The following is a 21,121-nucleotide window of genomic DNA, read 5'->3' on the forward strand; positions in this document are numbered from 1 at the left end:
TTAAGACACTGCTGAACATCCCATTACCCTGAGTGAGATAGAGTGCGCAATAGACGAGTTGGCGCCCGGTAAAGCACCTGGGCCTGATGGCTTAGGGGCTACTTTCTATAAAACGTTTAAGTCAGCGCTGGCTCATGTCCTCCATCTAGTTATCAGCGAAGCGTATGACCGAAAAAGATTGCCCTTGTCTTTCACAACCTCGCATATCGTGCTAATCCCGAAGAGTGATGACGAAAAGAAACGTTTGTTGCCAGGCTCATATCGCCCGATAACTCTAGCCAACGTTGACTATAAAGTATTCACGAAAGTTTTAGCGAAACGACTGCAAAGTGTCATCAAAACATTGGTAGGGCCTCACCAGACTTGTGGCATTAAAGGCCGCAGTATTACAACAAATGTACACGTGGTTCGAAGTGTGCTAGAGTGTTGCGACGCGATTGGCGATTACGTCGCGATGATGCAGATAGATTTGGCGAAAGCCTTCGACCTCGTCTCGCAGAAGGCTCTACTATGCATACTCGAACATACGAACGTTGGCAGTGTCATAACGGAAGGCGTAACGATGGCGTACAAAGACTGCTCAACGCGAATCATTGTTAATGGGGAGCTCACCGATAGCTTTCGTGTGCTCTCGTCGGTGCGTCAAGGATGCCCGCTTTCGCCCCTTCTGTTTGCTGCTTATCTCGAGCCACTCTGTTTGGCCATTAAAACAACGACCGCATAGCAGGCTATCGACTACAGGCAGCACACGTTAAAATATTGGCGTATGCAGACGACATCGCGATTCTCTGTACAAATAAAGCCAGCATTAAAGAGGCAACTACTGTAGTCGAAAAATTTTGCGATTCAGCTGGAGCCCAGATAAATTGGGATAAAAGTTATGGCTTCTGGCATGGGAGTTGGGAAGACACGCCGGAGACCTTTTCTCGATTGAATTGGTCAAAGTTGCCTACACAGTACCTGGGGGTGCCTCTCGGAAGTTACCGTGAGGCCGAACCGTACTGGCTCGACCAAGCTTCGAGAGCAAAGGAAAAGGCTGACGGTTGGAGAGGAAAGCAATTGTCAATGTTTTCTAGAGCCACTGTTTGCAACCTCTTTTTAGTTTCTAAGATATGGTATGTTATGAATGTGTTGTGTGCTGCGCGGGTAAGCGTACAAAAAATTCACCGCATTTTCGCTACTTTCATTTGGGCCTCTACCTGGGAGAGGACGAGTCGAACAAACTTGTTTCTCCCGGTCAAGAAAGGTGGGCTGGGTCTGGTTCACTTGTTTTTGCGACAAATTGTGTCACGCTTTGTGTTTCTGCGGGATCAAAATGATCTCTTTCTTCGAACAATAGTACAAGTACGGCTGGGCAGACTTCTTCCGGATTCGTTGTTTCGTCGGCTCAGAACATGCCGGGAACTGTGAAAGGATACCTGCGTGAAGTGGTGATGTCATATAGGATGTTAAATGTGCGTTTCTCACAGCAGTATCTGTCCACCGTTACAAAGAAAAAATTGTACAGAGATCTTGTGGACACGATGCTCCCCGTACCTTTGTACCGCTCGCCACACCGTGGAGGCCCCGGACAGGACGTGCTAAAAAGAGTTAAGAAAATGCCAGTACGGCCATCAACTAAGTCCTTCTTCTTCCAATTACATTCAAACACACTTCCCGTTAAGACCTGGCTTCATAGCAAGGGTATTTTCATCCCCTGGAACACCAACTGCTTTTTATGTAAAAAACCAGAAACAATAGAACATGTTTTCCTAGATTGCTGGGACCCGATCTTTCACTGGGACGTTCTGCAGAGAACGCTGAAGAAGCAGTTACCCCTGGACCCGTATGGGATACGCTTTTTGCCAATAGATACCTCAGAGCAAGTACCGTACGACCTCATTATGGTCCTGGGCCTCCACGCTATGTGGAAAACTCGCATGCAATTTGAACATGCAGACTTGGTTGTAATACCGGTGCGAGAACACTTCATTGAGAGTGTTGTTTACGTGAGAGACGCTTACAAATCACTGCCTGATCCACCACAATGGATGTATGTACTCGATGAACTGGTGTCACTGAAAAGATTTTAGTGCTGTGTTGGCCAAAGTGTGGCTGGCAAGTTTTATCATTTGTAACCCTTGATTTTGTACGTCGACGACGGCAATAAAGAAAAAAAAAAAAGCAGAGTGGCGCAGTGGAAGCGTGCTGGGCCCATAACCGAGAGGTCCGTGGATCGAAACCACGCTCTCCTAGAGATATTATTTTTCTCACATTTTACAGAAATATCTAATCAGCGCGTTATTTCATGTCGGCGTGCAATATTGTATGCCGTGAATCGGACTCATGCACGACGCCTCCTTTCCGCGCTTTAAGAAGCTTAAATCGTTCATTACAAATGTGTGCGAATTTACGCGCATTAACAGTAAAGCAGAGTGGCGCAGTGGAAGCGTGCTGGGCCTATAACCGAGAGGTCCGTGGATCGAAACCACGCTCTGCTAGAGATATTATTTTTCTCACATTTTACAGAAATATCTAATAAGCGCGTTATTTCATGTCGGCGTGCAATATTGTATGCCGTGAATCGGACTCATGCACGACGCCTCCTTTCCGCGCTTTAAGAAGCTTAAATCGTTGATTACAAATGTGTGCGAATTTACGCGCATTAACAGTAAAGCAGATTGGCGCAGTGGAAGCGTGCTGGGCCCATAACCGAGAGGTCCGTGGATCGAAACCACGCTCTCCTAGAGATATTTTCATTTCTCTCACATTTTACAGAAATATCTAATCAGCGCGTTATTTCATGTCGGCGTGCAATATTGTATGCCGTGAATCGGACTCATGCACGACGCCTCCTTTCCGCGCTTTAAGAAGCTTAAATCGTTGATTACAAATGTGTGCGAATTTACGCGCATTAACAGTAAAGCAGATTGGCACAGTGGAAGCGTGCTGGGCCCATAACCGAGAGGTCCGTGGATCGAAACCACGCTCTCCTAGAGATATTTTCATTTTTCTCACATTTTACAGAAATATATAATCAGCGCGTTATTTCATGTCGGCGTGCAATATTGGATGCCGTGAATCGGACTCATGCACGACGCCTCCTTTCCGCGCTTTAAGAAGCTTAAATCGTTGATTACAAATGTGTGCGAATTTACGCGCATTAACAGTAAAGCAGAGTGGCGCGGGTGTAGTGTCATTCCACTTCCGGCCACCGTAGTGTACGGTCGTGTAATGTCGAGCTCCTTTGGAGCAGCGAATGCGGCCCAGCAGGGCCTCGGAAACAGGACAGATGCCCAGGAGTCTAAAGACTATGACATTATTTTGCCTCAACTGCCATCAGGTTCTTCTGTTTTAAATACTTTATTCCTTCACGGCAGCGTGAAAGCCAGGCCTTTTCGAGCTGAGGACTTCCGAGACACTTTGAATCGTCTGGAATTGCTTCCCGAGGTGGTTGCCTTGGGGGCGTTTCAGATGAATCACGTATGGGCGGTGACCTTCAAGAATGCGGAAGGAATGAAAAAGTTGCTCGCAGTCACCGACCTGACTGTCAAGAATCACCGCTGCCTCGTGATAGATCCGAGCACCCATACTGTGCGCCTAAGGCTTTATTGGCTGCTTTACCACATGCCTGATGAAGACGTGCGCACCGCTTCGCACCGTATGGGAAGGTGACGGATGTTTGCAGAGAGCATTGGCGTGTACCAGGACTCGGCGATAAAGGCTCTTCAACACGGACGGTTAGTCTGCAACTAAAGGCTGGCCTTACTTTGGACGACCTGCCACACCAGCTACGAGTGTCTGGCATTATGGCCCTTGTTGTTGTACCTGGAAGGCCGCCGCTTTGTCTGCGGTGCCAGCGAACAGGGCATATTCGCCGAGATTGCCGCGTCCCAAGGTGCAAGCTGTGTCGGCGCTTCGGACATGATGATAGCCAGTGCGCTAAGACCTACGCGAGCGTGGCCAGCCAAAGGAGCCGGGAGGACCCTGCAGAGCACATCATGGACGAGGTGGACGCGGCGGAGGCAGGGGGAGACAAGGTCAGCGAGCCTATATCTCCAGCAGTTGAAACCTCCGAAGGAGAGAATGTGAAAAGTGTTCAAAGTGAAAATGGTGATGTGCCATGTGTACAGCAGGAAACGGCCACCCCAACGTGCGTGGGCAAAGACGCCCCTGACACCGCTCCGCCCTCACCGGGTAATGACGAAGAAGACATGGACGTCGCAAGCAGCTCGTCTGCGAAGCGGCCCCACGGGCAAGTCTCCGACGGCGACGACGGTTCCAGTGAGAAGGTGCAGGAGCCACCCAGAAAAGACATTCCGTACCGCCGTTCATCCTTTAAACCAAAGCCTAACGTTCCGCCGGATTCCCATCCGACGGTAACGAAGGCGCCCCCGTAATTACGAGGGCGTCGTCGAGCAATGCTGTTGTGCAAGGTGAGGGACGGACTCTCTACATTGGTAAAGTGTGGCCGTCTTTGTTTTTTGTTATTATGAAAGGTTTTCGCACTACTGCGAATCGGCAAAATGCAAGGATTTAGTTAACCTAGAGGCCCAGTTCTCTCTTTCGGAATAAACAACAAAACAAGGATGGATTCAAAATCAAAAATAGCACTACGCATTGGTACGCTTAATGTCCGAGGCCTCGGGGCCAGAAGGCGGCAGTACCAGGTCAGCCGGTTATTGCACGACAATGATTTGGACATAGTCGCTCTACAGGAAACAAAAATTGAAAGTGAAGAACGAACGGATCGAATGCTCGAACCATTTAGAGCTCGATACAATGCTTGCGTTTCTCACGCTGTCGGTAATTCCGGTGGCTGCGTTTTGCTATTGCGGAAATCTTTAGAAATTGTTGTGCAATCTGTATTTGTTTGTCATGAAGGTCGAATGATCGTGTGTGATTTCTCGCTCTGGGATGCTGAATGGCGGGCAATTTGCATATACGCCCCAAATAATGAAAGAGAACGCCGCGACTTCTTTGAAAATCTAGAAGTGTATATGAAATCTGAGCGCTATGTCATCTTGCTGGGAGATTTCAACTGTGTTTGTTTTACTGAAGACCGCAATAGCTACTCGCTAGTTCGTGATCACAGTGCGCTTTTTTTGCTCGCAGCAGTCCAAGAGCATGAATTAGAGGATGTTGGTGCTATGTTTCGCGGTGGAATGCAGACTGTGTTTACGCATTTCCAAAGGGGCAGTCACGCTCGATTAGATCGAGCCTATGTATCAGCGAGACTGGTTCCGTTGTGCAGTGGCTATGATGTGAGCCACGTATCTTTCAGTGACCATAGTCTCGTTATGTTCTCCCTTGGCAAAAGAAAAGAAAACCGATCTTTCAATTGGGACTTATGGAAATTCAATGTCAAGCTTCTGGACGATGCAACCTTTCTCGAGTTTGTAAACGTTCGTTTACGAGAGATGCTTGCTTGTGAATCCGGAGGGTTCATAACGATGTGGGAAGAATTTAAACAGGACTTTAAAATAACAGCCATTGAAAGGGCCTCTATATTACGCTATAATGAAAAAAGAAAGGAAAATGAACTCCGAAGTAAGCTGAACAAAATGTGTCGATAAAATGCGCACAGCCAGGCGAGTTGTCAAATGAGATAAGGAACGTAAAAAATGAGCTTGAAATCCTTGATGTCGAGAGATATAAAGGGTCAGTCATACGTGCGCGCGCAGAGCATTTGTGGCTGGGGGAAACGCCCACAAGAAGGGCTTTGACCGAAGAGAAAAGATACGCGTCACAAAATGAAATAAAAGAAATTGAACTATGGTGACGTACGTAGTAGCGATAGTGATACAATACAGCGTGCCTTCACCGAACACTACCGAGAGTTGTTGAGCTGCAAAGGACTAGTGGAAGCTGGTTTTGACATGGAATATCTGCCTTTAATGCCGAGGCTAGATGAGGACGTAAAAACCGTTCTTGAGGAACCCATTACCTTCAGTGACATCGAAAGAGCAATTGATGAATTGAAACCTGGAAAAGCGCCAGGACCTGATGGCCTAGGCGCGGCTTTCTATAAGGCATTTAAGCATGAACTAGCAGTCGTTTTACACCATGTTCTAGCGGAGGCTTATGAAGTAAAATATATGCCACCATCTTTCCGGAAAACCCATACCGTCCTGATTCCGAAAACCAACGACCCTTTAAAGCTTCTCTCAGTAAGATCGTACCGCCCCATAAGTTTGTTAAATGTCGACTACAAAATATTTATGAAAGTGTTAGCAAGAAGGTTGCAGTCAGTGATGACATCAATAGTAGGCCCACATCAAACATGTGGCATAAGAGGCCGGTCGATACTGAATAATATACATGTGGCAAGAAGTATTCTTGAGTGTTGCGATGCATGGGAAGGCAGAGTGGCAATGATGCAACTTGACTTGGAGAAGGCTTTCGATCGTGTTGTACACAGTGTGCTTTTCTCTATTCTAGAGCATGTGAATGTTGGCAACATTATACTAGAAGGATTGAAACTATGTTATGAAGAGTGTAGCACGAACTTGATAGTAAACAAACAGCTCTCTGGGGAAATTAAAATTTGTAGAAGTATAAAGCAAGGATGTCCGGCTTCGTCACTTCTCTTCGCAATTTACTTGGAGCCTTTTTGCTTAAAAGTGATACACAGTGACAAAATAAGGGGATTCCGCTTAATGACGAGTGAAGTGAAAATTCTCTCGTATGCAGATGATGTTGCCGTCTTTTGTGGGGACAAGGAAAGTGTTAGCGAAACTGTTCAACAAGCTCGAACGTTTTGCAAAATGTCTTGAAGCGTTGTTAACTGGGAGAAGTGTAAAGGTTTCTGGCATGGAAGCTGGGATGAGAAGCCCAATGTCTTTGAAAACCTACAGTGGACAGCCTCGCCCCAAAAATATCTAGGAGCACCTTTAAACTGGTATGATGATCCTTCAGAATATTGGAAAGAAGAGATTGAACGGGTGCGCACGAAAACCACCAAATGGGGAGGAAAAAATTTATCCATATTTACTAGGTCAGCGATTTGCAATACGTTCCTTGTTGCACGAATTTGGTATGTGTTGCAGGTGATTGCTATGTCACGAGCTAGTGTGCAAAAATTTCACAGGATCCTTGCAGTATTTGTATGGAATTCAACATGGGAGCGCACGAGCCGACTAAACTTGTTTCACTCCCTGAAAAGGGGAGGGCTTGGCTTAGCCCATCTTTTTCTGAGGCAGATTGTCTCAAGGTTTATATTTTTGCGGGACCAGCACGACCCTTTTTTGCGTGCAGTGCTTCAAGTGAGATTGCACAGCGCCATTCCTGAGTTTATTGTGTCTTCGTGTGGGGTTACAGGAAGTAGTTTGTGCGGGTATCTACGCGAAGTTGTAAGCGCTTTCAAAATCCTTAAAGTACGTTTCTCGTTAGATTATCTCACCTTTGTATCAAAGAAACAACTGTATAAAGATCTACGTGACGTCATGCTTCCAGTGCCTCTTTATCGAAACATGTTTTTTGTCAGTGCGGGTAAGGACGTTTTAAAAAGAGTTAAAAGAATGCCGGTTCGACCGTCTGTGAAAACTTTCTTTTTTCTACTTCATAGTGGTACGCTCCCAGTCAAACCTTGGCTGCAGGAAAAGGGTTTTTTTGTTCCCTGGTCAGCTGACTGCCTTTTATGCCGGAAGCCTGAAACAGTAATCCATATATTCCTGGACTGTTATGATTCTATATTTCATTGGGACATTCTCCAGAGAACGCTGAAAAAGGATTTGCCCCTCACACCATATGCGATTCATTTTCTTCCAGTAAACAATGATGAGGGCGTACCATATGACATGTTCATGGTATTAAGCCTGCATAGTATCTGGAAAACCAGAATGGCATTCAAACATGCAGAACCTGTTGTAAGAACGGTAAGGGAAAACTTCATTGAAAGTATTGCCTATATGCGTGATGTGTACCAATCAAAAGATGAACAGCCAACATGGTTTCCCGTACTTAATGACCTAGTGTCATTAAAGCCCTTTTAGTCGTGCCGCGTCAACAAGCTATTGGTTGGCGCTTTTAGCATTTTTTTATGTTGGGTTCCGTGTTGTATGTTGTTATGGAAATAAAGAAAAAAAAAAAGCAGAGTGGCGCAGTGGAAGCGTGCTGGGCCTATAACCGAGAGGTCCGCGGATCGAAACCACGCTCTGCTAGAGATATTATTTTTCTCACATTTTACAGAAATATCTAATCAGCGCGTTATTTCATGTCGGCGTGCAATATTGTATGCCGTGAATCGGACTCATGCACGACGCCTCCTTTCCGCGCTTTAAGAAGCTTAAATCGTTTATTACAAATGTGTGCGAATTTACTCGCATTAACAGTAAAGCAGAGTGGCGCAGTGGAAGCGTGCTGGGCCCATAACCGAGAGGTCCGTGGATCGAAACCACGCTCTCCTAGAGATATTATTTTTCTCACATTTTACAGAAATATCTAATCAGCGCGTTATTTCATGTCGGCGTGCAATATTGTATGCCGTGAATCGGACCCATGCACGACGCCTCCTTTCCGCGCTTTAAGAAGCTTAAATCGTTGATTACAAATGTGTGCGAATTTACGCGCATTAACAGTAAAGCAGATTGGCGCAGTGGAAGCGTGCTGGGCCCATAACCGAGAGGTCCGTGGATCGAAACCACGCTCTCCTAGAGATATTTTCATTTTTCTCACATTTTACAGAAATATCTAATCAGCGCGTTATTTCATGTCGGCGTGCAATATTGTATGCCGTGAATCGGACTCATGCACGACGCCTCCTTTCCGCGCTTTAAGAAGCTTAAATCGTTGATTACAAATGTGTGCGAATTTACGCGCATTAACAGTAACGCAGAGTGGCGCAGTGGAAGCGTGCTGGGCCTATAACCGAGAGGTCCGTGGATCGAAACCACGCTCTGCTAGAGATATTATTTTTCTCACATTTTACAGAAATATCTAATCAGCGCGTTATTTCATGTCGGCGTGCAATATTGTATGCCGTGAATCGGACTCATGCACGACGCCTCCTTTCCGCGCTTTAAGAAGCTTAAATCGTTGATTACAAATGTGTGCGAATTTACGCGCATTAACAGTAAAGCAGAGTGGCGCAGTGGAAGCGTGCTGGGCCTATAACCGAGAGGTCCGTGGATCGAAACCACGCTCTGCTAGAGATATTATTTTTCTCACATTTTACAGAAATATCTAATCAGCGCGTTATTTCATGTCGTCGTGCAATATTGTATGCCGTGAATCGGACCCATGCACGACGCCTCCTTTCCGCGCTTTAAGAAGCTTAAATCGTTGATTACAAATGTGTGCGAATTTACGCGCATTAACAGTAAAGCAGAGTGGCGCAGTGGAAGCGTGCTGGGCCTATAACCGAGAGGTCCGTGGATCGAAACCACGCTCTGCTAGAGATATTATTTTTCTCACATTTTACAGAAATATCTAATCAGCGCGTTATTTCATGTCGGCGTGCAATATTGTATGCCGTGAATCGGACTCATGCACGACGCCTCCTTTCCGCGCTTTAAGAAGCTTAAATCGTTGATTACAAATGTGTGCGAATTTACGCGCATTAACAGTAAAGCAGATTGGCGCAGTGGAAGCGTGCTGGGCCCATAACCGAGAGGTCCGTGGATCGAAACCACGCTCTCCTAGAGATATTTTCATTTTTCTCACATTTTACAGAAATATCTAATCAGCGCGTTATTTCATGTCGGCGTGCAATATTGTATGCCGTGAATCGGAAACATGCACGACGCCTCCTTTCCGCGCTTTAAGAAGCTTAAATCGTTGATTACAAATGTGTACGAATTTACGCGCATTAACAGTAAAGCAGATTGGCGCAGTGGAAGCGTGCTGGGCCCATAACCGAGAGGTCCGTGGATCGAAACCACGCTCTCCTAGAGATATTTTCATTTTTCTCACATTTTACAGAAATATCTAATCAGCGCGTTATTTCATGTCGGCGTGCAATATTGTATGCCGTGAATCGGACTCATGCACGACGCCTCCTTTCCGCGCTTTAAGAAGCTTAAATCGTTGATTACAAATGTGTGCGAATTTACGCGCATTAACAGTAAAGCAGATTGGCGCAGTGGAAGCGTGCTGGGCCCATAACCGAGAGGTCCGTGGATCGAAACCACGCTCTCCTAGAGATATTTTCATTTTTCTCACATTTTACAGAAATATCTAATCAGCGCGTTATTTCATGTCGGCGTGCAATATTGGATGCCGTGAATCGGACTCATGCACGACGCCTCCTTTCCGCGCTTTAAGAAGCTTAAATCGTTGATTACAAATGTGTGCGAATTTACGCGCATTAACAGTAAAGCAGAGTGGCGCGGGTGTAGTGTCATTCCACTTCCGGCCACCGTAGTGTACGGTCGTGTAATGTCGAGCTCCTTTGGAGCAGCGAATGCGGCCCAGCAGGGCCTCGGAAACAGGACAGATGCCCAGGAGTCTAAAGACTATGACATTATTTTGCCTCAACTGCCATCAGGTTCTTCTGTTTTAAATACTTTATTCCTTCACGGCAGCGTGAAAGCCAGGCCTTTTCGAGCTGAGGACTTCCGAGACACTTTGAATCGTCTGGAATTGCTTCCCGAGGTGGTTGCCTTGGGGGCGTTTCAGATGAATCACGTATGGGCGGTGACCTTCAAGAATGCGGAAGGAATGAAAAAGTTGCTCGCAGTCACCGACCTGACTGTCAAGAATCACCGCTGCCTCGTGATAGATCCGAGCACCCATACTGTGCGCCTAAGGCTTTATTGGCTGCTTTACCACATGCCTGATGAAGACGTGCGCACCGCTTTCGCACCGTATGGGAAGGTGACGGATGTTTGCAGAGAGCATTGCCGTGTACCAGGACTCGGCGATAAAGGCTCTTCAACACGGACGGTTAGTCTGCAACTAAAGGCTGGCCTTACTTTGGACGACCTGCCACACCAGCTACGAGTGTCTGGCATTATGGCCCTTGTTGTTGTACCTGGAAGGCCGCCGCTTTGTCTGCGGTGCCAGCGAACAGGGCATATTCGCCGAGATTGCCGCGTCCCAAGGTGCAAGCTGTGTCGGCGCTTCGGACATGATGATAGCCAGTGCGCTAAGACCTACGCGAGCGTGGCCAGCCAAAGGAGCCGGGAGGACCCTGCAGAGCACATCATGGACGAGGTGGACGCGGCGGAGGCAGGGGGAGACAAGGTCAGCGAGCCTATATCTCCAGCAGTTGAAACCTCCGAAGGAGAGTATGTGAAAAGTGTTCAAAGTGAAAATGGTGATGTGCCATGTGTACAGCAGGAAACGGCCACCCCAACGTGCGTGGGCAAAGACGCCCCTGACACCGCTCCGCCCTCACCGGGTAATGACGAAGAAGACATGGACGTCGCAAGCAGCTCGTCTGCGAAGCGGCCCCACGGGCAAGTCTCCGACGGCGACGACGGTTCCAGTGAGAAGGTGCAGGAGCCACCCAGAAAAGACATTCCGTACCGCCGTTCATCCTTTAAACCAAAGCCTAACGTTCCGCCGGATTCCCATCCGACGGTAACGAAGGCGCCCCCGTAATTACGAGGGCGTCGTCGAGCAATGCTGTTGTGCAAGGTGAGGGACGGACTCTCTACATTGGTAAAGTGTGGCCGTCTTTGTTTTTTGTTATTATGAAAGGTTTTCGCACTACTGCGAATCGGCAAAATGCAAGGATTTAGTTAACCTAGAGGCCCAGTTCTCTCTTTCGGAATAAACAACAAAACAAGGATGGATTCAAAATCAAAAATAGCACTACGCATTGGTACGCTTAATGTCCGAGGCCTCGGGGCCAGAAGGCGGCAGTACCAGGTCAGCCGGTTATTGCACGACAATGATTTGGACATAGTCGCTCTACAGGAAACAAAAATTGAAAGTGAAGAACGAACGGATCGAATGCTCGAACCATTTAGAGCTCGATACAATGCTTGCGTTTCTCACGCTGTCGGTAATTCCGGTGGCTGCGTTTTGCTATTGCGGAAATCTTTAGAAATTGTTGTGCAATCTGTATTTGTTTGTCATGAAGGTCGAATGATCGTGTGTGATTTCTCGCTCTGGGATGCTGAATGGCGGGCAATTTGCATATACGCCCCAAATAATGAAAGAGAACGCCGCGACTTCTTTGAAAATCTAGAAGTGTATATGAAATCTGAGCGCTATGTCATCTTGCTGGGAGATTTCAACTGTGTTTGTTTTACTGAAGACCGCAATAGCTACTCGCTAGTTCGTGATCACAGTGCGCTTTTTTTGCTCGCAGCAGTCCAAGAGCATGAATTAGAGGATGTTGGTGCTATGTTTCGCGGTGGAATGCAGACTGTGTTTACGCATTTCCAAAGGGGCAGTCACGCTCGATTAGATCGAGCCTATGTATCAGCGAGACTGGTTCCGTTGTGCAGTGGCTATGATGTGAGCCACGTATCTTTCAGTGACCATAGTCTCGTTATGTTCTCCCTTGGCAAAAGAAAAGAAAACCGATCTTTCAATTGGGACTTATGGAAATTCAATGTCAAGCTTCTGGACGATGCAACCTTTCTCGAGTTTGTAAACGTTCGTTTACGAGAGATGCTTGCTTGTGAATCCGGAGGGTTCATAACGATGTGGGAAGAATTTAAACAGGACTTTAAAATAACAGCCATTGAAAGGGCCTCTATATTACGCTATAATGAAAAAAGAAAGGAAAATGAACTCCGAAGTAAGCTGAACAAAATGTCGATAAAATGCGCACAGCCAGGCGAGTTGTCAAATGAGATAAGGAACGTAAAAAATGAGCTTGAAATCCTTGATGTCGAGAGATATAAAGGGTCAGTCATACGTGCGCGCGCAGAGCATTTGTGGCTGGGGGAAACGCCCACAAGAAGGGCTTTGACCGAAGAGAAAAGATACGCGTCACAAAATGAAATAAAAGAAATTGAACATGGTGACGTACGTAGTAGCGATAGTGATACAATACAGCGTGCCTTCACCGAACACTACCGAGAGTTGTTGAGCTGCAAAGGACTAGTGGAAGCTGGTTTTGACATGGAATATCTGCCTTTAATGCCGAGGCTAGATGAGGACGTAAAAACCGTTCTTGAGGAACCCATTACCTTCAGTGACATCGAAAGAGCAATTGATGAATTGAAACCTGGAAAAGCGCCAGGACCTGATGGCCTAGGCGCGGCTTTCTATAAGGCATTTAAGCATGAACTAGCAGTCGTTTTACACCATGTTCTAGCGGAGGCTTATGAAGTAAAATATATGCCACCATCTTTCCGGAAAACCCATACCGTCCTGATTCCGAAAACCAACGACCCTTTAAAGCTTCTCTCAGTAAGATCGTACCGCCCCATAAGTTTGTTAAATGTCGACTACAAAATATTTATGAAAGTGTTAGCAAGAAGGTTGCAGTCAGTGATGACATCAATAGTAGGCCCACATCAAACATGTGGCATAAGAGGCCGGTCGATACTGAATAATATACATGTGGCAAGAAGTATTCTTGAGTGTTGCGATGCATGGGAAGGCAGAGTGGCAATGATGCAACTTGACTTGGAGAAGGCTTTCGATCGTGTTGTACACAGTGTGCTTTTCTCTATTCTAGAGCATGTGAATGTTGGCAACATTATACTAGAAGGATTGAAACTATGTTATGAAGAGTGTAGCACGAACTTGATAGTAAACAAACAGCTCTCTGGGGAAATTAAAATTTGTAGAAGTATAAAGCAAGGATGTCCGGCTTCGTCACTTCTCTTCGCAATTTACTTGGAGCCTTTTTGCTTAAAAGTGATACACAGTGACAAAATAAGGGGATTCCGCTTAATGACGAGTGAAGTGAAAATTCTCTCGTATGCAGATGATGTTGCCGTCTTTTGTGGGGACAAGGAAAGTGTTAGCGAAACTGTTCAACAAGCTCGAACGTTTTGCAAAATGTCTTGAAGCGTTGTTAACTCATGCACGACGCCTCCTTTCCGCGCTTTAAGAAGCTTAAATCGTTGATTACAAATGTGTGCGAATTTACTCGCATTAACAGTAAAGCAGAGTGGCGCAGATTCTGCTTCCGGCAGCCGAGCTGTGCGGACGTGTGAATCATGGGCTCCGATGGAGCAGCTTTTGCGGCTACCAGCCGCGGTAACAGGCTTATCGAGAACGAGGAAGTGAGCTACCAGTTTATTTTGCCACCTCTGCCCAAGGGACCTGTTGTAAAGAACACCGTGTTTTTGCATGGCGACGTGCGAGCAAGGCCCTACAGGGTCGAAGACTTCCGAGACGTGCTCGTCCCGATTGGATTGCTACCGGAAGTCGTGGCCCTTGGTGCCTACCAGATCAATCATGTTTGGGCGGTCACCTTCTCGAACGACGAGGCGGCGAAGAAACTGCTAGCATTGAAAGAACTCAACGTGAAAGGGCGTCGCTGCGTAGTCGTCGACCCTCAAGACCAACAGGTACGCCTTCGACTTCATTGGTTGCTGTACTGGGTGGAGGACGAAGACGTAAAGGCAGCGCTGGCAGCCTTTGGCAAGATCATTGAAGTGACGCGAGAACGATGGCGCGTCAAAGGCGTCGGAGATAAGGATTCCACGTCTCGAACTGTTCTTCTGAAACTGAAGAGCGGAATGAAAGTTGACGACCTTCCGCACCAAATCCGAGTAGCAGGTGAACTGGCCCTAGTCGTGGTGCCTGGACGGCCAATGCAGTGCCTACGGTGCAAGGGTGTAGGGCATGTCCGTCGCGAGTGCAAAGTGCCGCGATGCTCGCGATGCCGTAACTTTGGCCACACTGAAGATCAGTGCGTACGCACGTACGCCACAGCCGTGGGGCCACCAGCAAGCGAAATCGCCGCAGAGATGAGAATGGATGCTGCTGAAGCCGAGGACGCCGCCAAAGGGGCGGGTGACCAGGTGAGCGCCAACAATGCGGAGGCGACAACAAAAACAGAGGGAGAGACGAAAGGCGTCCTTGTTACCCCCGAAAAGAAAGAAGAGTCATCAGGTTCTTCAGAAGAACTGGAGAAAGGCAGCGAAAACCGCCTTGTATCTGATGACGCCACGTTCGTCGCAGGAGGTGGGGATTCGGCCCAAGACAGCGACGCTATGGAAGTGAGCGGCAACGCTGCCTTCAAAAGGCCGCTTGACGTCACCGACGGCAAAGCAACTCCTAAGAATCACGCCGACGGGCCGCCTGCAAAGTCAACTATGATAAGAAGGAGCAGCTTCAAGCCCTGTCCAAACATCTCTCGGGACAGGAAGGAGGGCGACAAGCCACCACCGACTACGGACCATGCCAGACCACCGGACGGTCCCGGGGGCGTCTAGTCGCTGGCTAGACGTTGCGGTGAGCACGATGCCTCGGGCCTTTCTCTCTTTCCCGTAGTAGCAATGGCATCCAACCCGACGCTTAGCTTGGGCACGCTAAACGTGAGAGGTCTGGCCTCCAAGCGTAAACAAAGCCAAGTGTACCGGATGATGGTGGACCAAGACCTCGACGTTCTAGCCGTGCAGGAGACAAAAGTCGAAGGGGAGGAAGAGACCCGAGGCATGGTGCTAAGGTTTATGCCTTCGTATTACGCGGTGGTGAGCCATGCCAAAGGAGCGTCGGCAGGTGTTATTTTATTTATTAAGAAGCTGCCCGGGCTATTGATCGAAAATTATTTTTCGTGTCCTTCTGGCAGACTAGTGTACTGCGACTTTGCTGTTGGTAATGATTCTTGGCGGGTGATATGTATATATGCACCCAATATATGCGATGAACGCAAGATGTTTTTTTCCGCGTTAAATGCACACATATGCGCGCATAGAAAAGTCATTATTATGGGAGATTTTAATTGTGTACTCAGCGATCGAGATAGAACAGGCAAGAGAAGAAATGATAAAAGCTGTCATGTCCTCAGTGAACTATTAGGCAAGTGTGACTTGGACGACGTGGCTGATTGCCTAGTCGGAACACGCAAGGTTCAATACACGCACTTCCAAGGCAATAGTCATGCTCGTCTTGAAAGGATATACGTGACACTAGATGTTATACCCATATGTCGCAGCTACGATGTCATACCTATTTCATTCAACGACCACTGTTTGGTCAAGACATGTGTTGGACGCAAAGGAAAGGGCAACACTTTCACGTGGGAAATGTGGAAAATGAATTCCAAATTGTTAAAGGACGAGCTTTTTCTATGCAACGTACAAGAACACTTGAAGGAAGTAGAAAACAACAAAGTGGCGCAAATCACTGAAAAATGGGAAATTTTTAAACAACGAATTAAGTTAACCGCCATCGACCGATCCTGTTAAATAAAGTACGAAGAAAGAGCTAAAGAGAAAGAACTAAGGGCAGTGTTGGAAAAATTAACGGCCTTAGAGTGCAGCCAGCCGGGCGCATACAAGGACGATTTACGCAGCATCAAAGCGAAATTGGAGCTATGCGATGAAGAGCGATATCGAGGAGCGATTATACGCGCAAGGGCAGAGGCATTGACAGCAGATGAAACGCCAACTAAACGCGCGCTAGGTCTGGAGAAAACGCATGCGCGGCGCAATCACATAGATACTATTGAAGTAGATAGTAATGAAATAACTGACGGTGAGGAGGTAGCACAAGCGTTTTTCAAGCACTTCCAAGAACTTTTTGCATCGAGAACTGTTGACCTAGAGGCCTTTAGAGCTGCGTTTTTGGGGCGTATGCCGCAACTCAGCGACGAGGCGAAGAACAGGCTCGAGGCACCGATATCAACTCGTGAAGTTGAACAAGCAATTGAAGATTTAAAAGCCGGAAAATCACCCGGTCCGGATGGCCTTTGTGCCGATTTTTATAAACTGTTTAAATCAGATCTATCGCCTCTACTCGCTGACGTGTTTAACGAAGCGTATGAAGTAAACGCATTGCCACTTTCTTTCGGGCAAGCGCACACTGTACTAATCCCTAAGACTGACCAGCCTGCGAAACTGAAACATGTAACATCGTACAGACCAATATCACTTACCAACAGTGATTACAAAATATTCATGAAGATAATCGCAGACAGGTTACAAACAGTAATGGAAACCATAGTAGGTCGGCACCAAACATGCGGAATCAAAGGACGAAGCATTAACACGAACGTACACATAATGAGATCGATTTTGGAATGTTGTGACGCCTTAAGGGCACGAGTTGCGATTCTTCAACTTGACTTGGAGAAAGCTTTTGACTGTGTTGCTCACAGTATTTTATTTGCCATTCTTAAGCATATAAATGTCGGGTCCATAATTACTGACGGGGTAGCCATGGCGTACCGGAACGGCACTACTAAGCTTATAATTAACAAGACATTGGGGGCCCCCATCAGCATTCAACGTTCCGTGCGTCAAGGCTGCCCAGCCAGCCCACTTTTGTTCTGTATTTATCTGGAGAGTTTGTGTTTGGCAGTCATTGAGAACAAATGTATTCATGGGTTTACGATGCAAGCGTCAGAAGTCAAACTCCTGGCCTATGCTGACGACGTAGCCGTGTGTTGCAAAGACAAGGAGAGCATTTTACAGACGATAAATGTTGTGAAAAACTTCGGTGAAATCACAGGTAGTAGAGTAAACTGGAGCAAGTGCCTCGGTATTTGGCATGGAGAGTGGCCTGAGGCTCCTGCTTTATATGCGAATGTCAAGTGGTCAACAACGCCAGTAAGGTACTTAGGCGCACCACTCGAAGCTTACAAACAGAGTGACGAGTACTGGCAGGACCAGCTTAAAAGTGCTAAAGAGAAGGCTGAGGCGTGGAAGGCCAAATACCTTTCAGTATTTGCCAGGGCTACTGTATGCAACTTGTTTTTCGTCGCTAAGCTATGGTATGTCATGCAATTCATTTTCTGTAACAGGGTCAATGTGCAGAAATTCCACAGAGTTTTTGCCGTGTTTGTGTGGGGTTCCGGATGGGAGAGATGTTGTCGCAATAATTTGTTCAGACGGGTGAAAGATGGAGGATTAGGGCTGGCCCACCTGTTTGTTAGGCAACTTGTTGGACGTTTTATTTTCTTTCGGAACAACGATGATCCTTTTTTGCAAACAGTCTGTAGAGTTAGACTCGCGCACTTGTTGCCAGAGTTGATTGTATGCTCCCAAGGTGTGCCAGCGGCAGTGTTTGGTTTTTCCAGGGAAATTGTATTCAGTGTTCGTTTCCTTGCTGTACGGTATTCGAAAGAATATTTGTTTAATGTCTCAAGGAAAAAGCTGCGCAACGATATAATGGACAGCCTTTTTCCCCCGCCTCTGTACAGAACCATATACAGTCGAGGCCCAGGCCAGAATGTTTTTAAACGCGTCAAACGAATGCAGGTACCGCCAGGTATGAAAAGTTTCTTTTTCAAACTACACACAGGTACACTTTCAGTTGCAACGTTCCTAGAAGAAAGAGGCTTTTACATGCCCTGGGGCTCACAGTGTATAATTTACAAACAACCTAAAACCATAGACCATGTTTTTTTACACTGCTCGGAAGGAGTATACTTATGGGATGTTTTACAGCGCACAATAAAGAAAGAATTTCCTCTTGACCCACATGGCATCAGATTTTTGCCGATAGACGACGATGACGGAACACCGTTTGATCAGATTATGCTGACTGGCCTCTACTGTATATGGCGCTCCCGCATGGCAGGCTTCTATTGCGATCCCGATAGAAGACCAGCCCGTGTGTATTTTCGGGAACAAATAAGACGTTTTCTTGATGTGGTTGCAACACAAGAGTGTCCCCCACCTTGGATGGCCAGGATGGAACCCCTGGCCAATCTTAAGGAATTCTGAACAAAGCCTGTTACAATATGACAGGCTGCATGTGCTTATTATTTATACTTAACAGATGAGAAGTCCATCTGTGTTTGTACGTATCTTAGTTATGTTGGTATTCTTATGTACCGCTGCTTACCGGTAATAAATAAAAAAAAAAGCAGAGTGGCGCAGTGGAAGCGTGCTGGGCCCATAACCGAGAGGTCCGTGGATCGAAACCACGCTCTGCTAGAGATATTATTTTTCTCACATTTTACAGAAATATCTAATCAGCGCGTTATTTCATGTCGGCGTGCAATATTGTATGCCGTGAATCGGACCCATGCACGACGCCTCCTTTCCGCGCTTTAAGAAGCTTAAATCGTTGATTACAAATGTGTGCGAATTTACGCGCATTAACAGTAAAGCAGAGTGGCGCAGTGGAAGCGTGCTGGGCCCATAACCGAGAGGTCCGTGGATCGAAACCACGCTCTCCTAGAGATATTATTTTTCTCACATTTTACAGAAATATCTAATCAGCGCGTTATTTCATGTCGGCGTGCAATATTGTATGCCGTGAATCGGACTCATGCACGACGCCTCCTTTCCGCGCTTTAAGAAGCTTAAATCGTTGATTACAAATGTGTGCGAATTTACGCGCATTAACAGTAAAGCAGAGTGGCGCAGTGGAAGCGTGCTGGGCCTATAACCGAGAGGTCCGTGGATCGAAACCACGCTCTGCTAGAGATATTATTTTTCTCACATTTTACAGAAATATCTAATCAGCGCGTTATTTCATGCCGGCGTGCAATATTGTATGCCGTGAATCGGACTCATGCACGACGCCTCCTTTCCGCGCTTTAAGAAGCTTAAATCGTTGATTACAAATGTGTGCGAATTTACGCGCATTAACAGTAAAGCAGATTGGCGCAGTGGAAGCGTGGTGGGCCCATAACCGAGAGGTCCGTGGATCGAAACCACGCTCTCCTAGAGATATTTTCATTTTTCTCACATTTTACAGAAATATCTAATCAGCGCGTTATTTCATGTCGGCGTGCAATATTGTATGCCGTGAATCGGACTCATGCACGACGCCTCCTTTCCGCGCTTTAAGAAGCTTAAATCGTTGATTACAAATGTGTGCGAATTTACGCGCATTAACAGTAAAGCAGATTGGCGCGATTCCACTTCCGGCCGCGAAAGCCTACGGACGTGTCTATCATGAGCTCCGTTGGAGCGGATGTAGCGGCCCAGTTAAGCCGCGGTACCAGGAATGAAGTGTCGCAGGATTATGCAGTCATTTTGCCCCCTCTGCCAACTGGGTATGTTGTTCAAAATACTGTTTTTCTACATGCTGATATAAAAGGAAGACCGTACCGTGCAGAAGATTTCCGTGAACCATTGTTTCAACGTGTCCCGCCCACCGAAGTTCTTGCGCTTGGCGCCTGTCAAATGAACCATGTGTGGGCGGTTACCTGCAAGACCGCTGAAGGCGCGAAGAAGTTTTTGGGTGATCCGGAATTGACGGTGAAGGGCCGGCGATGCATCGTAATTGATCCAAGCCACCGCGACGTCCGTCTGAAGCTTCACTGGTTGCTCTACCACGTACGCGAAGAAGATGTGCGAAACGCGCTGAGCCCCTACGGAACGGTCATGGAGATAGGACTGGATAAATGGCGAATTGACGGCTACAGCCAGCAGAGCACCATGACACGTACAGTTGTGGTGCGACTGAAGGCCGACGTAACGTTGGACGATCTACCACATCAGCTTCGTGTTGGAGGCGAGCTCGCCCTTGTCGTGGTGCCCGGAAGAGCACCAAGGTGTTTGCGCTGCCAGCAAATTGGCCACATCAGAAAGGATTGCCGCGTCCCGCGATGCAACGTCTGCAAACGCTTTGGCCATACCGCAGAAAACTGCTCGAGGACGTATGCTGCAGCTTCCATGACCACGGTGAGCACGAAGAAATCCGAGCTCACCATGGACGAAGCCGAAGCAGAAGAATGTGTGAGTCCAGCAGCAATTTCAGGGGCACAAGAGACAAGCACCCAAGAAAATGAGCCACCGAAAACTGAGGAAAGTTTGAAAATCACTGCACATGTGCAAATTCCAATTCAAGCGAAGACGAAGAGTACGGACTCCAATGTCACCGAGGATGCCACCAATAAAACAAGTGCAAACACTGAGGCAGCGGAAGTTCACCAAAAGCCTCCCGAAGAGGATTTCATGGATTGCCGTGAATCAGAAGAAAATAGTGCGGTGGTAAAGAGACCACGAGACGACGGCGGTGAAGAGTCAAAGGACGCCAGCAGCAGTGAACCTCCGGCGAAAGCGGCAACTAGTCGCCGGCCGCGGCCCACTGCAAAGCCAAACGTCAAGGAGGGGGAGAAGAGGGCGGCTCAGCCGCCCACTTGACAACACAGTACGCACTA

At 47.2% G+C, this 21,121-nt stretch overlaps 1 protein-coding gene and 4 non-coding genes across 5 annotated transcripts in view; all 5 read left to right on the forward strand.

The window, feature by feature from the left end:
• LOC125944068 (uncharacterized) overlaps positions 1-4,379 on the forward strand; it is a 9,981-nt gene extending 5,602 nt beyond the window's left edge. The window contains exon 2 of the mRNA XM_049663843.1: positions 3,651-4,379. Coding sequence (XP_049519800.1) covers positions 3,651-4,379 — 729 coding nt within the window. The remainder of the gene's footprint in view (positions 1-3,650) is intronic.
• Positions 2,409-2,480, forward strand: Trnai-uau (transfer RNA isoleucine (anticodon UAU)). The gene has a single exon. It is a non-coding gene; the product is annotated as a tRNA-Ile (tRNA).
• Positions 4,380-9,056: 4,677 nt separating the features above from the next.
• Positions 9,057-9,128, forward strand: Trnai-uau (transfer RNA isoleucine (anticodon UAU)). Its single transcript has one exon. It is a non-coding gene; the product is annotated as a tRNA-Ile (tRNA).
• Positions 9,129-9,302: 174 nt separating this feature from the next.
• Positions 9,303-9,374, forward strand: Trnai-uau (transfer RNA isoleucine (anticodon UAU)). The gene has a single exon. It is a non-coding gene; the product is annotated as a tRNA-Ile (tRNA).
• A 9,987-nt stretch (positions 9,375-19,361) lies between these two features.
• Trnai-uau (transfer RNA isoleucine (anticodon UAU)) lies at positions 19,362-19,433 on the forward strand. The gene has a single exon. It is a non-coding gene; the product is annotated as a tRNA-Ile (tRNA).
• The last annotated feature ends 1,688 nt before the right edge of the window (positions 19,434-21,121 follow it).

The sequence above is a fragment of the Dermacentor silvarum genome, chromosome 1 (assembly GCF_013339745.2).
Source record: "Dermacentor silvarum isolate Dsil-2018 chromosome 1, BIME_Dsil_1.4, whole genome shotgun sequence".
Lineage (NCBI taxonomy): Eukaryota > Metazoa > Arthropoda > Arachnida > Ixodida > Ixodidae > Dermacentor > Dermacentor silvarum.